At 44.9% G+C, this 17,099-nt stretch overlaps 1 protein-coding gene across 1 annotated transcript in view; it reads right to left on the bottom strand.

Moving 5' to 3' along the window:
• The window catches only part of LOC109310323 (casein kinase II subunit alpha'), a 28,313-nt gene that overhangs the window by 9,052 nt on the left and 2,162 nt on the right, over positions 1-17,099 (bottom strand). The window contains exons 2-7 of the mRNA XM_019535405.1: positions 16,323-16,508; positions 15,208-15,258; positions 4,514-4,573; positions 2,343-2,426; positions 677-787; positions 350-451 (exon numbers count right to left, since the gene is read on the bottom strand). Coding sequence (XP_019390950.1) covers positions 350-451; positions 677-787; positions 2,343-2,426; positions 4,514-4,573; positions 15,208-15,258; positions 16,323-16,508 — 594 coding nt within the window. The remainder of the gene's footprint in view (positions 1-349; positions 452-676; positions 788-2,342; positions 2,427-4,513; positions 4,574-15,207; positions 15,259-16,322; positions 16,509-17,099) is intronic.

Raw genomic sequence — 17,099 nt, 5'->3', positions numbered from 1 at the left:
GGTCTGCTGTGCCAAAAGGTTCTTTCAAGTTTGGTATACAAAAGGGAGACTAGGACACTGGTCTGAGGGCCCCTATGAGCAAAGCCGCTTAAAACTAAGAGCTCAACATGAGGAAATCCTGAAGTCCAAGGAAATGCCCACCTAAAAGTAATTTCTCCAATTGGTGCCAATTTATCCATTGGCGTTGTGTGTAAGGCATGCTTTCTGCTGTGAGTCCCAATGTCTCAGTTCAACTAACACGTGGAAACGCTCTACCAATCAGATAGAGTGCCCTGAACACCACCAAGAGCCCAAACAGAAGAAGCAAACAAGAGACCTTCTGTAGGAAAGTCAGGTAGCAGCTCCTTACCTGGTCATAGTTGTCTTGACCATGGAAGAAGGGCTCTTTTCGGAAGATCATGCTGGCCAGCATACAGCCTAAACTCCACATGTCTAAGCTATAGTCATACATCTAAAGAGAGGAAAGGACACAGAGAGATGGGGAAAAGGGTGTCTTTAGTTCAGCTCCCAGTCCTATCATTTAGTCACAGGAGATGATCTGAGCTTTTTAACTTGACAGCAAAACTCTTTCCATAGTAGGGAGCCTCTAGAAATCACATGGATGCTCCAAAGTTAAGTAACCAACATACAATCACAACCAATATAATTAAGCAACAATTAGAAGCCAGGTACTTACTTGGTAGTCCACAAGGAGCTCTGGTCCTTTAAAGTACCTAGAGGCCACACGGACATTGTATTCCTGAGCTGGATGGTAAAACTCTGCCAAACCCCAGTCTATGAGCCTCAACTGAACATGAAGGAGACACACATAGTCAGGAACAAATAGTTTAGCTGCCTCAATACAAACAAGTTAGGCGTGCAAAGCTTTTTATGATCCTGTGGTGAAAGCACGGAACCCTCTGTGCCATGATGCAACATCACAATAGATTCTCTTGTCCAGGGTTGCTTCACTCTCTTATCTGCAGTGGTTTATGGAATCACCCAGGCTCAAAGAATTACCTGCCTTGCAAGCCTAATTAAATAATCTATTGCTTGGCGACTCATTCTTTACTAATGCCACCAGTCAACAAATGACAGTTAATTGTATGCTGGGGAGGCAGGCAGAAACCAGCCACGACTATTTGGTTTAACAAAGTTGGCCCCAAAAGAACTATCAAATCAACACTAATGTGCAAGGAGAGTTGTGAAGTAGTTGCTGGCTGGAGTAGGATATAATGCAGAGAAGACAGGATGAGCTGCCAAGAAGGGCAGACTGCAACACTGGCATGCACCTGCTCACAGAATAACTGCAGGGGTACTGCCATCTCCCCCACAGCTGCTGATTCATGGGGAGGGAACTGAGGCCTACAGCTTAACAGAAAAAAAGTGTAAGAGCTGCAGAGTGCTCCCCACACAAGTTGGCCCAATAAAAAGAAAGACTTTCACAGAGATTTAAGGGCCAAAGGGGAAAAGCTGGTACTTCACTGCTGCAAGTGCCATTGAAGTTAGGATGACACTAGGATGACACTATGATGCTAGGCACCTAGTTTGTGAGACAATGAACAAGTATCTACACTAGGGCTGGCCAAAAGCTACAGAGGATCCACAGAAGGCCTCAGCAATTGGCCAAGCCTGTGCAGATGAGACTTCCAGTTAGGTTACCAAGCCAGCCTGAAAGATGCAGAGGAAAGGTTTCATCCAATATGATCCAATATAGCCACATACATCTAAAGAGTTACAAGAGCTTCAAAATTTGGAGACAAGCCCATTTGTGAGCCAATGGAGTAGAGTTACTAAAGGGCTCCAAAAATGCTCTGTGCCATAATGCAAGACCATGGATGATGAGCTAGGGCCTCAATAAGAAAACAAACTCCACTGAGACTAATTTTACTAGGTCCAACATTAAGTTTATGGAGCTGTAATGATACAAAAGTTTTTGTTTCCAGAACATACAATCCATGGGCATTTCAGACCACATACAAAGTCATACCAGAACACAACAGTATCCATCAGAGAAACTTCTACCCTCCTCCCCCACTCCTACTCAGAGGCCTTTGTTCCCTACCCCTAGATCCTCCCCCCAGGAGATTTCCAGGCACTGGCAGCCATCTCCCAAATCAGCAGAGGAATACTGAAGTCACCAGAAATATTCCTCTTACAGCCTTGCTGAGCCAGAGCATTTTGTCACTGTATGTCTCAAAGCAAGGATGATCTCTCTCTTTGAGTGAAGCATGTCACTTCAGACAAGCAATTCCTGGCATGCACCAAGTCAGCATGCACTGATAATGAAGCCCAACTTAATGGCTCAGTAGTGGCAAAACATCAAGCTGCCCTCCAACCTCCGTGCCTTTGACAGTACATACCTTTTTTTGTTGGTGGTCTATCATGACGTTGTGGGGTTTGACGTCCCTATGCATGATCCCCATGCTGTGACAGTAATCCAGGGCCTGGCAGATACGCATATAATGTTAGATAAACCAGGGAAGAGACAGAATTAATGATGTCACAGACCGTTCTCCAGCTAGTAAAAAAGACTTGGAGGTGAAGCCTTTTGGTCTGGGAAGCCCTGCAACGCAAGGACTATGAACAATTGGTGCTCTCATTTCTCTCACCATCCTAGCTGAAGCGGAAGTGGCACGTTGCCAGCCAGAACAATAAAGGACTGTGCAGCTGCAGTTCCTCTACTGGTGGCTTTGTCACACTAAATTCCTGGTCTCTCAGAACAGACTTTAGAACTCAAAGCCCAGCGAGGTGTCAGTGTTCAACTGCCCAGCAGTTCTAGGGTCACCAAAGAGAGAAGAGTCCTCTTCACCTCCTTTCATGCAGTCATGTCTACCCCCCCTCAAACTTTCTATAATCTTGCTTAGCCTTAATAACTTTCACCTTTTTGTTTAAACAAAATTCCCCCCTGCAACACACAGAGCGGTTCCACAACCAGGACAGAAATTATAACATGGTTTAAAAGCGCAAGACCAAGAGTTCCTGGATCTGCAGCTTGGTGACCTTAAGATATTCACTTCTTCCTGTGCAGCTGTTCCCTCATGTGCAATGGGGAAAACGCTGCTTCCTCACAGGAGGGGTGGGAGAGTCCAATCCATTAACCATGTTTGTCAAGTGCTCCAAGGTTTTTACCAGAGGAGGACAGTGTATTCCCTGCCTGTGCTTTAACAGGCTGCTTGTAGGGCTATGTTACTTGTCTGGGCTGCTTTGTTCCTCCCCCTATTTCTTCCTGGGATTTCAAAGCATTCCCCAGGTCAATCAAAAGCCTGTTTCCTTCAGAGACAGGCACAATCATTGCCTAAAGCACAGGGCAGGGAGTGAGGACAGGTAAACACAGCCTGAGCTGGCTAGAAGTTCTATTCCAAGAGGTCACCTTTAGCCATCAAGTCCTGGAGTAAGCACTCTGGGGCTTAGATGGACTTGCCTAGGCACTTCAGACTCATAGCTGGCCCACAAGGTCTGGAAACAGCAATCTTCAAAACCCAGTGGTTCTGCTGGGAATCAAGACAGATAACAGCTGCTGCTCTGGCACAAGATTCAATGCAATACAACCAAGACTGCAGCTTAAACAACTGAAGTGCTCCCTTTATGTTCTTCAGATTAAACTCTTAAATTCCACAGAGGCAGGACAACACATCTCAAAAGCTTCCCAGGCTCACACTGGAAGTGTCACCAGAAAAATACTTGGCGTGGGCCACTCCAGTAAGACAAAGAGTAAGAGCACACTCTGCTCATCCTTTGGGAGTATGTCATCCAGCCTTCCTTCCAAGGGGGAGAGAAGGAAGGAGCACTCAGCCACTTATTCACTTCATAGGCTTCTAGCAATGGTCTCCAGGGAATTACCCTCAGAAATAAATTAACAAAATCAACAAAACCATCTACAACTAACACCTCATCCCAACCCCACAACAGAAAATTTCAGAGCTCTTAACTAACCATCATGCATCTGACCTGTGGGTCTATTCAAGGGGGGAAAAAAGATCAGAAGTTTTCCTCCTTTACTCCCCTACCCAACTTCCACTGTCCTAAAAAAACAGGTCTTGCAGAAAGCTCATCAGAACACTTCTCAGGCAACATGAGTTCTATAGCATAAAGACAGAATTGGTGACCCATGTCTTCTGCCTTTGGAGAATGTTAACCATCACCGATCCCCTGCCCCCACTTATTTCCTTTACCCCCAAGCAATTTCCAGTGCTGTGTGCAGCAAGCCTTACATGCCATTTGCCTGTGTAACCACTACCAAGAGTGAACTTATTACAGGGAAACTATTCCCTCTACCTGGAGTATAAAAGAAAACTAAGCAAGCCCCACCTCAGTTCTGAACACCTTGTATTTGTCTCTCTCTAAGGCCAGATATTTTGATCTTCTCTCACCTAGACACTGCTCCCATTTATTTATACGGAAGGAAACTACACAGATAATCCAAGAAGAAATCAACATGAGTACCAGCTATCCAGAAGGCTGCTTAAGGAATTTTACCATTTCCCTGCCCCAGGTTTGTGGCCTTAACCTGCTGTCCAGGATCTTCACTTACCTTGAGCAGCTCATACATATAAAATCGAATATCAAAGTCTGTCAGGATCTGGTACAGTTGCTGAAACAGATTTGGGGGAAGGAAGGTAGGAGAGAGGGAGGAAGAGAGAGAAAGAGAATAGAAAATAAATATTCAAATCTCTATTAGTCAATCTCTAAACATGCCTTGTATTTCCTAGGTCCTACTGCTTTGAATCACTGAAGCCATTACAGATTTTGTTTGTTTTTGTTGTTGCTGTTTTGTTTGGTTTGTTGTTTGTTTGTTTGGGTGGGGGGCGGAAATCTTTACCCTCCTATTCCCTGGAGCCCAGAAAGGGAGGGTGACTACTCTGGAGAACATAGCATATACTGGAAAATGAGAGAAACAGGCACACATTCCACAGCATTCTTACCTCATTCCTTTCCCTATCTTGGGTGATCCACTCAGCATCAGAAAGGAAACAGCAAAAGCTTATATGAAACCCAAACACACACTGGGTTTCATATAGCTACCTATTATTATCAAGGTTCCTATGCTAGTCTTTGACACAATTTACAAAGCTGATTACAGATGTAAAACAAATAATTGCTCTCTAGCCTGGTAAAGTGTTGGCAAGATCTTGAACAGCCCAATCTGGGGGAGTAGGGAGAAAAGAACATGAATCTGAATTGTTAAGATCAGAGGGACAGGCACAGGGCTGAGACTTCTTAAACATCCTCCTTTGTCATCTCCCTCAGTCCCAGGCCCAAGGAAAGATGAGAAAAGGAAGAGCTGTACAAGGGGAAGGGACTCCAGAATGGCACAAGAGCCTAGAGGCCATTATGGGGAGGTGGCAAAGGACACTACTGCACTGAGTCCAAACAAACTCTTATGATCTACTTATGATCTCACCCTCCCTGCTCTATAGACATTTCTGATCTCAAAAGGAACAAAGTACTAGGGGAACAATTTAAACCACATCTCATTCTCAGCACTACACCTCTAATCATTCTGAACATGCAAAGTCCCCTCCCCAGGTCATACCAAGCACAGACTGATCATTTCACTTCATAGCTAGCACCAGCACCCTTGTCAGCCAGACCTGTACCATTATTCCTGTTTCAGAGGAACAGGAAAGCCTTTATACAGGGTGAGGTGAGACTTGCAGTACAACACTAGGAAGCAGCAGCTGTGCCAGGAGTGAAACTCACATTAAGTTTGAGACAGAACAGCAGGATTTCACCTTTTTCCTTCTTAATAAACAAGAGGCTCCTTAAAGCCCAGTCACATCATTTCATTTCTTTAACTTCAAAGCCAGCTGGCTCAGGGCATGCCCAGCTGTCTGGAGAAAATCCCAGAGTGAGGGATTGAAATTCACATTCTAAGAAACTAGAGCTAGCTCTAGACCCTCCCTGGCACTGGAGTGCAGTTGCTGCCTGAGCTAGAGTGGCATAAACATGTTACCACCTTTGCCCAAGGCATCTCCAGAACCACATCCAAAGGGCCCCTCTGCCACCAACCTGACTCCAAGGCTTTTAGCCATTCAACTACATACAATAATTACACAGACACATGGGAACAGAGTTCCAGGTCTCCTGAGGTGCAATCTCTGGGTTATTTTCATGAGTTGGAGGGTGAGGGAGAGGGAATTTTTACACTAAAAAGCAACTTAATGAACCAGGCAACTCAGCAAGGAGGAATTAAAGGTTTAGTAATCAAGCTACAAGACGCTGCACACCAAGCTAGCTGGCCCCACCTTGGGTGCACTGAGCCATCCATCTACCACTCCTTCTGAATGCTCTGGAGCAGATTATTGTTATTAGAGGATGGCTCATCCACTTGGACTGGCTCATTTAAAAAAGAAGCAGGTTGGGGGGAAGGGTGCTCTGAAATGTCTCTCTCCATGAATCACATCCCCTAATCACCATCACTAATTTAGCACGTCTCATCTGGAGATATCAAAATGCATTAAGAAAGTTAGTGCAGATCAGCCTTCTCATTTCGCACATGGGAAACAAGAGAGACCAGACCTGCCCAGGTTGCACACAGAGCCAATGTTGTCAATGCTCTGCTCATTTACTGAGGCACATGGGTTCCTCTCAACAGAAGGGAAAGAGACAGTAGGGAAGGAATTCTCTCTCTCTTCATGGCTGCAAAATATTAACATATTCTTTCTTTCCTCGTGGCCTTACAAGTAAGGAGACGAGGAGGAAAAGAATAAGGCTTCTTGAGGTATTCTCCCTTCCTAGTCCTCTCCCCTGAAACTACATTACCTTTTTAGCAGAAGTTTGTTGACCAACAACTCTTTTCAAAACATTTATTTACAAAAGCAACACTGAAATGCAGAACAGTTTCCTACTGTGTTCATACAAGGCAGAGCCAAAGTAATAGCTGAGGTGCCCAGGCCACTACTGTCAAGAGAGCTGAGCAAGTAGGTGGAAGGAGGCAAATCTGAGACTTTAATGCCTTGCAACTCCAGCTGCCTCTTGCCTTTCTACCTACACTGTTTCTCTTCCATACAGCATGGTGAGTTCAGAGGACCTGTCCAGACAACAGCACACATGTGGTTTGCAGTGCTGCAGACTCATCTGTGGCACTGCAAAGCACGCAAGCTCGCCATGCTAATTTGCAGCACAGCAGGGTTTTTTTAACACTGGGAGGTCCCAGTGGCAAAAAAAAAGCCTATGCCAGAAAAAAGGGGTGTGGCATACATGATGGTAGTGCATGCCACCTGAAACCAGAGCCTGGTCAGCCACAGCCATGTGCTGGCTCCCAGCCAGGCTTCATGGGCCCGGATCACCACTGCTGGAGCCCCGGAAGGCCCCTGGACCCCAGGTAAGGCTGCTGAGGCTAGCCCAGGTGCTGGCCCCAGCCTCCCCTACTGCACTCAGGGCAACCTGCCACATGCCAAAGCACACAGTGCAAAGGCGTTCCCCATGGACAACTAGCGGCAGCACAAATGTACATTCCCACCCATGAGGAGGTACCTAGGGAGTTTTAAAGAACAAGGCTAAGGCTGCTACAGTATAGGACTTAGGGCACCAATAAGAAGGCAGCTTTGGGAAGCAGTCCTGAGAGACTTCAATAAAATGAACAACCCCCAGCAGGGCACACATTTTTGGTATTTAAACTATTTACGGAGTACTATCACATACACACAGAATTTGCTCCAGAGTTACAATGTCATGCACTGAAGTGTTGTTCTACTCTGAAATGACTAAAAATGTCACTACAAGGCTGTGTCATGATTCCTTTTAACACACTCAGATAGGCCACACGTAGATGAAATGAGAGAGGTGTGGGCACAACAGGGCTGTGCAAAGCTTCAGGGGGTGATTTGATTCGGAAGAGATTCAGCCCAATTCAGTAACTGAATCACCAAATCCAAACAGGGGACCAATTTAAAGGTCCGAATCGATTCAAAGCTCTCCAAATCTTCAGAAAAGGACAGCTTTGATGATTCGGGCAGTCCCTGGTGGCTGCAGCTGGGAGCTGCAGCCAACTCCCAGCTGGTAAATACTAGGGGCAGGGGAGGGGACCATGGCGGGGGGACCCCTGCCTGCCCCCTCCACCCTCCCCCAGCTCCCAAGGGCTGCCCCCCCGCTCACCCCAGCTCCTGGTACTTTAAAAAACAGCTCAGTGCTCACAGTACTGCCAGGCGGGGAAGCAATACTTGTTGCCCCCAATGCATGGGGGGCTCTGCATGAGCCCCTGACCCTCCCCCCCCCCAGTATCCCCACAGATGCCCTGCTCCAGCCATTTCCAGCTCTTTAATAGGAAAAAAAAAAACATCCCCAAGACTCACTACTCCTGGTGCAGCCTCAGGAGCTCATGCAGAGCCTCCCACGTGGCGCAGGGCAGCAGGGATCACCCCATGGCAAGAGCTGCAAGTCCAGGGTGGGGGTTTAGTTTCTGTTTTTTCTTAAAGAGCCAGAGCTGGCCTGGGCAGGGCACCCATGGAGGGGCTGGGAGAGCTGGAGGGGAGGGGAGGGGGGCTCATGCAGAGCCCCCTATGCAGAGTGGGGCAGCAGGGATTGTCCCCCACCCGGCAGCACCCGCTGAGTCGGGCTTTTTTTTTTTTTTTTTAACAAGTGCTGGGAGCTGGGCAGCCATGGCCAGGCTGGGAGAGAGGCAGGGGATAGGCTTGGCCTGGCTGATTCACAGATTTGGCAGCAGCCAAATCTCCAAATCAGATCTGGCTGAATCAAATTGGGACAGTGATTCAAACAACCAAACTGAATCACTGTTCCCCGAATCGGCTGAATCCGAAGAGAATACTAGCTGCTTCGCACAGGCTGAGAGCACAACACTTAAAAGCAGGCTAAATGCTTTTGCACCACTTTAATGGTGTTGGTGTTTGCATGCCTTGGTGGTGTATTGCACGTTAATTCCAGCCGCTGTCAGAAATTCAGTGGTGTAATGCACTTTAAATGGCTTGGGGTGCAGCAAACTAAAGCTCCTTCAAGTTTTAGTTTGCTGCCCCTACAGCTGCACAGCGAAAAACCGGGTTCCGTGCAGCTCCACAGCGCTGCAGAAAGCCGGGCAGGCAGCCTGACAGCAGCCCAAGAAAGCGTGCTCTGCCCAAGAAAAGCAGCAAACCCAGCATGGGAGATCATGCTCAGGGGCAACCAACATGGGTTCACTGAGGGCAGATCCTGCCTGACTAACCCGGTTTCTTTTACAACCAGGTCACACACTCCTTGGATGCAGGCACTGAAGTGGATGTCGTCTACTTGGACTTCAAGTAGGTCTTTGACACTGTTTCTCACCCCTTTTTCAAAAAAAATTGGCAACTGCGACATTGATGCCTACACAGTTAGATGGGTGGCAAACTGGCTCAATGGTCGCACCCAGAGAGTGGTGGTAGTTTTTGACCAGTGTAATTCCCCAGGGCTCGGTTCTCAGGCCTGTGCTATTCAACTTCTTTATCAGCAACTTGGAAAGCATGCTGTCCAAATTCACTGATGACACAAAGGTGTGGGGAGAAGCGGGCACACTAGAGGGGAGGGACAGAATCCAACCAAATCTAGACAGGTTACAGAGGTGGGCGGATGAGAACAGAATGGAATTCAACACAGACAAGTGCAAGGTGCTACATCTAGGGAGAAGGAACGCACAACAACACACCTACAGGCTGGGAAACACCCTTCTCAACAACACTGTGGCTGAAAGGGATCTTGGAGTCATTGCTGACTCCAGGATGGACATGAGCTGCCAATGCGAGGAAGTGGTCAGTAAAGCTAACCTCACCTTGTTGTGCATCTAGATGCATCACAAGCAGGTCCAGGGATTCTTCTTCTCTATGCGGCATTGGTCAGGCTGTAGTTGGAGTACTGCGTCCAGGTCTGAGCACCACACTTCAAGAGGGATGTGGCTAACCTTGAGAGGATCCAGAGGAGGGCCACTTGCATGGTCTGGGGGCAGCAGGCCAGGCCCTACAAGGATAGACTAAAGGGCCTGCATCTATTCAGCCTCCACAAAAGAAGACTGAGGGGGGATCTGGTGGCCATCTATACACTCACCAGGGATGACCAGTAAAAAATAAGTGCTGTGTTCCCCCCAGGCACCACCTGGGATTAACAAGGAATAACGGCTACAAATCGATTGAGCGTAGGTTCAGGCTTGATATCAGGAGGCAGTACTTCATGGTTAAGGCTGCCATGCTCTGGAATGGACTCCCAAGGTAAGTGGTGCTCTCCCCTACCTTGGGGGTCTTTAAGAGGAGGTTGGATAGATATCTGGCTGGTGTATTATGATCCCAGCACTTACTCCTGTCCAGGACAGGGGGTTGGACTTGATGATTTGTTCAAGTCCCTTCTGACCCTAGAAACTATGAGCATGAAAGTTCTTACAGATCTTACAGGTCCTGTTAAGCACTCTACAGCTGGACAACCCTCAATGACTTTCAGTGTATATAAACCCTTGTAATACAATTTTGTTGACATCCAAGAAGGAAGACTTCCCAGCATCCTTCTCCAAGTTGCATTAACTCCAGTGATAGCAGTTAAACATTTAGCTTTGCTAGAATGAGCAAATACCCCGCCACCTCCCCATGTTGGAAACAGTGTGGGGAAGAAGCTATGTCATTTTTATACAAAGCAGTAATGCATTTTCAGGGAAGCTGCTGTAAGGTGCAAAGCACACAGCACGGGGCGAATGGTCTAATTTCAAATCATTTGCTCCTTAGCTCCCAAGTGCATAGTATACTTTGCTATGTTAAGTTTTAGTGTTAAAGTGGGAAATTATATATTTACCTTCAAAATGTATGAAGTTGGGCAGAAGGGGAAGGAGAAACTATAGTTCAAAATATGGAAAAGAAAACTTAAGGAATCCTACTGAAGCATCCTGCTTGAGTCCCTTTAATGCACTGAATAAGAGAACACAACAATCATTCTGTTTTCCTGTTTTAAAATCAGACCTATTATGGGCAGAGGCGTAAACCACACTGCTCCAAAATTTACTGGGATACATAGCCCCTTTGAATCTTTCTTTTACACGTGCCCACATGGCTTGAATCCCCCTTCCAGAATCTCTTCACATCTCTGCTCTTTCTTCCTGCAGATTACCTCCCAAACAGCCTGTAAACTTTAGTCTTCCCTTTCAAAAGAGCAGTCTCCATAACAAATGAAGTAGCAAGATCTGTGAAGCACTTAAGGAGCTCATATCTGCCCCTCTATGTAGCAGGGATTTTGCTACTGAAGGCAGACACGTTACAGGCACTACACAAATCCTGCACAATTTTAAGGGACAATCTCCCAGTTTTCTAGTTGGATCAGAAAAACCAATAGGCACTTTGGGCCTTTGCTCATCATTTGCCTGACTGTATGTAGCATTTTGCTGCAAGTTAGGATTTTAGCAAATATTTGTGGGCAGCACTTGTGAACTCAAAAAGTAACACTGAAGATAAATATGAGCAATTCGATTGTTTTTTTCAAACACAATGGTGGGTGTTTTTTATAACCCTGATTTATAATCCTTACATGCTCAAATCAATCAGTTTTAGGAGGGATAAAATCAAGCATTTTAACACTCTAATTGGATCAATGTAGAAAAGTATAATCTATTGAGGTACTTATCTCATGAAGTATTTCTAGAGCCTCCTACCACTACACTTACCAAGTGCTATTATTTTAAACTTCTTTGGGTCTAAATATTGAAAGCTTGGGCCACCAACCAACTAGAAACTCCAATTGCCTTAGTTTAGTTTAGGTAGGGTCTACAAAGCTATTCCTGCCCAAAAAGATCATAAGGCAGCCAAAGGAGTCTAACAGCCAGTATTCTGAGGGCAATGATCATACTCAAAAGGAAATACATGTTAGCCATGTACTGTAACAAGCAACTAACATGCGGCAAAAAAGACGTTAATTTCACTGAAAACACAAGGGAAAGCACACGCCAAAAAGGAGAAGGTAGATAAGAAAATGCTCATATTTTTAAGTGGATATGACAAACCTGAGAGATAAAAATGCAATACAATAAAGTACTTGGCAGCATCCTATCAGACTCAAAATAATCAGTGGAAAGTTGTTTGAGAACCCATCACCTAACCCCGAATAATGTTTCTGTGGTGGAACTGGTCAAAATGATCACTGCCATCAGGTGTAGTAGGTAATGTACACACCACTAGTTCAAGCATTTACTAGTTTAGCTCATGGGCCAACTGTGCCAAGAAAGGAGAGAGGAAACAATACTATATCACTACAATTAGCTAGTATTGCATTTAATTCTAGCAAAATTAAGCTGCTGGTGATAATTAGAAGCATTGAGATCTGAAAAAATGAAAAACAATTGAATTGGAAGCTCTCCAACTGGCTTCAAGTCTTCACAACCATCTTCTTATTAAGGTGAAAGGACAACCAATGGAAGCTGACATAAGCAGTCTAATCAATTTTTCAGCCTTCCCTCCCAGGATCACTCCTGCCTAAGTGAAAAAAGATTATGGGGTCTAATTTTAAAAGCAGCCAGCTGAACATGTTTTTGTGCATACAACAACTTGAGAGGCAGCCATTAGCCATCTGTGAGTGTAAATACCCAAATTACAGTAAGATGCGTGTGAATCTCCAATCGCAGAAACTGCAGGCTCTAAACATAACTAACAAGTCCTGAACCATCAACATTGCTTGCGCAGCCAGGCTGGAAATCTCATGGCAGATGAAGATTTTTGCATTTTTAATTTTAAGAGACGTTTCCCATTTCTATCTTATACAAGTGTCAGTGACACTGAGCCTTGAGAAGTCTCAAGACACAAACATAAGAGTGTTTGTTTGTTTGCTTGTTTAATATCTACTAATGCAATTGCCAGAACTTAACCTTGCATCCCATGATCTCCTATTCAGATGAGACAGAGTAAAGTTCAAAGATTGGCTTGCAAACCTTTTTAAAAAAATGCTATTCTTGTTCTAGCAGGGAATGTGGTATGTGACCTGCACAAAGGCCCTGAAAAGCCTCACTTAACTCTCTTGGCACTGTATCCATCATACTCAGACACTGTGGTAAGAATCAATATTCTCTCCTCCCATAAGGGTACTGTGATAGCAGCAAAGGAACTGGGAGTCAAATCTAACTTGAGTGCATACTAGGAAAATTTACCTTGTTCTGTATTCCTGTGTAGAAAGATTATTAGGCACAATTATGGCCTGATCTCTTTTTGGTATGGCATGAAAATGCCATTAGTAAAAACAATTTGATCTGCTGTCTTATGACTTGACTTTGTCTCCCATTGTTTGCTAAAAATGTAAACATAAGTTTCCAGTCAAACTTAACGGCTACATCTTGAAGGGATCAAATATGCAAAGGAGGCATGAGCTGTGTTTACAGAAACCTATTCTTCAGAACAGCCTACATTGCGTTTGCACCGTCCATCTGATTCAAATTCATCCCAGACAAATCAAGGTCATTTTCATTAGTCCTCAACGATTGCTAACACACCACTGTTCTGGTTACTATTTACGTTATGGCTCATACCCTGTGAACTCCTGTCAGGACAAACTATCACAGGTTACTATGTTTCAGTCTCTATGGTAAATCCTTACACAGGATAAAGAATATCCAAAATGCTTCAGTCAGATTAATTACATGTTTTGGCTGTGGTCAGCATGTTACAGCAGCACTCAAATCACTACCTTGACTCTCAAGTGATAAAAACCACGCATGTAATCTTGAACTGCAAGGCCTTGGAGGACTTGCAGCCTTCTTACACAGCCAGCATACTGTACTGATTCTTCAAACTCCTTTTTTGCTGGATTTTAGTCAATGAAGCCAAGGTTGCTAAACAACTCCAAAGTAAACAGGATCCTGCTTGGGTCAGGCGTCTACCTCAGAAACAGGTTTAGACCTCCAGATATGAAATCCTGGGACTGCAATTATGCTTTGCAAGATCCTTGCTCTCCTTTTAAAACCCTTTTAAACCGTCCCCTCAAGGATTACATATTCAAGCACCTCTTCTGAAGGCAGCTCACATTTGGATCCCACTGCAACACCCTGAGCCCCTAGAAATTCACTAGACAGCAAGAAGATACAATGCAACAATCTCAGGGGCCAGACTTCTAAAGGTATCTGGACACCTACGGAGGCAGCTAGTCACTCAGTAGGATTTTCAAAAGCACTGAGGCACCAGATTTTAAAAGATATTCCAGGCACTTAACTCCCATGGGACTCAATGGAATTATATACACAAGTCTGCTGACTTGAAAGCCAGGAATCAAGTTCTGCTCATTTAAATAGCAGTAACTGGTACTGGCAGTAGCCCAGGGCAGGGATGATCTTCAAACACTAACTATTTTGAAGCTATAGTCCTAAATTCAGCCTCTACAAAACATTTCCCATACTGACAGTATCTGACAGATAACAGTATTTTCCTGCATGAGGAATAAAAAATGATCTCAGAGTGGCATGTTAACTGCTGTCATTTAAAAACCAATCACTCATAATTAATTCCATTTATCAGAATTAATTACTTATGGTAAGTCACATGGAGCAAGTATGGCAAACCACACGTAATGGAGAAAGCTACTAATCACACAGCCATTTTGCAGATCACCTTTCCCTTCCCCTCAGCCTGGAACTGTTTAAACCAGAGGCCTGATCACTGTTGAACCAAGTCAGAGACAGTTCCTCTCTGGAGTAGCCATGTTCCACTCTTCACTGCTCACCACTCCTTAAAGTAATACAATATATGCTACAGTCTTTTTTTTTTTCTTTCTTTTTTTTGGGGGGGAGGGGAAGTACAGAGGCCAGGGGACCTCTATAACTTGTTCAAGACAGCCTAGGTATGACATGGCACCAAACTCTATAAATGAAGAAATCGCTCTCCAGTCTTCGCACCACCTCTTCAGGATGTCTATGCAAACCAGTGATACCATCTCCATCAACAGCTCTGCCATAAATAGAGTATCATAGCAGAGGGATTAACTTAGATTTAAAATATAGCACAGCAGCAGTTGCTATATTGAGAGAGAGTAACTAGGAAATGCAATACACCCTCCTGTTTTCCTGTTCCCTCTGAACTTGTACCTCTCAGTGAGGAGGAGGGACAGCTGGATGGTTTTCAAATTCATTTCTTTTAGTCCAAACTTAATCTTTGTTGGCTGCTTTTTGGTGGAAGCCAACATTAGGAAACAAACTCATTATTCTTCCCCTGTGGCTTCTCAAAGCCTACAGTAAAGCTTGTACATAATTAATCTTATAGGATCCTGAATCCTTCCCCCATCCCCACCTTGGCATCAAGACAGACTCACCTTAAAATCTGTATTATTGATGTACTCAAACACGAGAGCTGGGGTCTTTGACTGTAAGAGAGAAAGATGAACGGTTTAAATACTCTCCCACACCACCAATTCCTTCTGACCTTTCTGTGTCCAAGGACTCTCCTAAGCAAATTTAGTTTCCTGTTCCCAGCCTCTCTGCCCATTGTTACACTTCACAGAACAGGGCAGTAACGTGAGAGAAACACAGTCTCTGCTCTGTCACTAACAAAACATGCTGGAACAACTCATTCTTGCTTCCCACCAGTGAGGCATTTCTCACCAGGTTTGTCTCTCCTTCCCAATCACTGATCCCAGATAATCTCCAGCAAAATAAAATGCAACATCTAGTGCTCTCACCTCATAGCTGACCTGGAAAGTGATGTTGCATCTTACTAAACTTAGGACTTGCTATCCATGTCATCTCCAAATTGGTCAGTAAACTAGAATTCATGTGACTCAGCTCAAGAACCCATTCTACTACCAGCCCCCAAAACAATAATCAGAGGAACTGTTCTGGGAAAGGAATAAATGTAGCATCTAAATGACAAACCAAACCAAACAACAAAATGCATGCTCATGAAAGGAAAATGAGGAATTAAGAAGTGTTCATTAGATAGGAAGACAAATTGTAACCCTGGGTGGTGCTGAACACCTGATATACCTCTGCCTGGAGAGACCACTGCTCCTTAGGCCACCCAGAAATGGACATGCTGCCCAGCCAGAAGTCTCTGATTTAAGACCAACACAGTTGAGCTACAAAGTTCTTCCCTGCTAGTTAGTGCAGGGAGTATCATCAGATGCAGAACAAGAGCAAATGGTTCTGAAGTAGGTAGAAGAATATCAGGTCACCTGAACCAAGTTGTTCTCAGCAAAGCCTCAAAACCCAATACTTCTCACTCCTTTACAGGAAGAACGATGCAAAGAGCAGCATGAAGGGTAAGGTGACAGAACAGGCAGAACAGAACAAAGATGAATTTTGTACATGGAACACATATCCAGCTAATGAACATCTTGCAGGACTTACTGACTGCACGGGACTGGCTGTACAGACTGCAGGTGAAGACAAGCTCAGCACTCAAGATACCCCAAGACATACTGGCACCTACCACTGGATCCTTGACAGTGTCAATCAGCTTAATGATGTTGGTGCCACCTCGCAGATTCTCCAGAATCTTAACCTCTCGTTTTATCTTCTTTTTCTTCACTGGCTTGAATACACAAAAGTAATTAGAAGTGAGATTCCTTTCACAAGTTAATACCAGTTCCCACCTGTTGATTTCTACTAGACTGGACTACCTCCTTTCTCTGTATGGTTTGAAGGGAAACAGGGAAGGAGAAAGAAATGAAAGCATTTCTAGCATCTGTGAGGAGGCAATACTCAGACAAGGGCTGGCATACAACAGACAGGATGACCAAATAGTTTTCACCTGCTGTCATTAATTACCTATAGATACTGGGCAAGACCAAATGGTAGAAGTTGTCAAACTAACTCAAGTCATATCCAAGTACTTTAATACTGTTTGCCAAAAGCCCAACATGCTAGTTGTGTGTTAAACACAGTGTAACATAGGACAAGAATGGCAGATGTGACTTCAGACATTATTTACCAGTCCAATACCTTTTTCTTGTCCTTGTTGCTGCACGGTTTTAAAACATCTATCATTTTACAGGCTGGGGAACTCCCTTCTCATCAGTGCAGAGGCAGAAAAGGATCTTGGAGTCATCACTGATGCCAGGATGAACATGGGCCGGCAGTGTGGGGATGCAGTCAGGAAGGCCAAATGCACCCTGTCATGCATCCACAGATGCATCTCAAGGAGGACCAAAGAGGTGATCCTCCTCCTCTATGCGGCACTGGTCAGGCCGCAGCTGGAGTACTGCAT

This window comes from Crocodylus porosus, unplaced genomic scaffold (genome assembly GCF_001723895.1).
Source record: "Crocodylus porosus isolate Cpor-Errol unplaced genomic scaffold, CroPor_comp1, whole genome shotgun sequence".
Classification (NCBI taxonomy): Eukaryota; Metazoa; Chordata; order Crocodylia; family Crocodylidae; genus Crocodylus; species Crocodylus porosus.
This window is presented reverse-complemented; position numbering and strand designations above follow the sequence as displayed.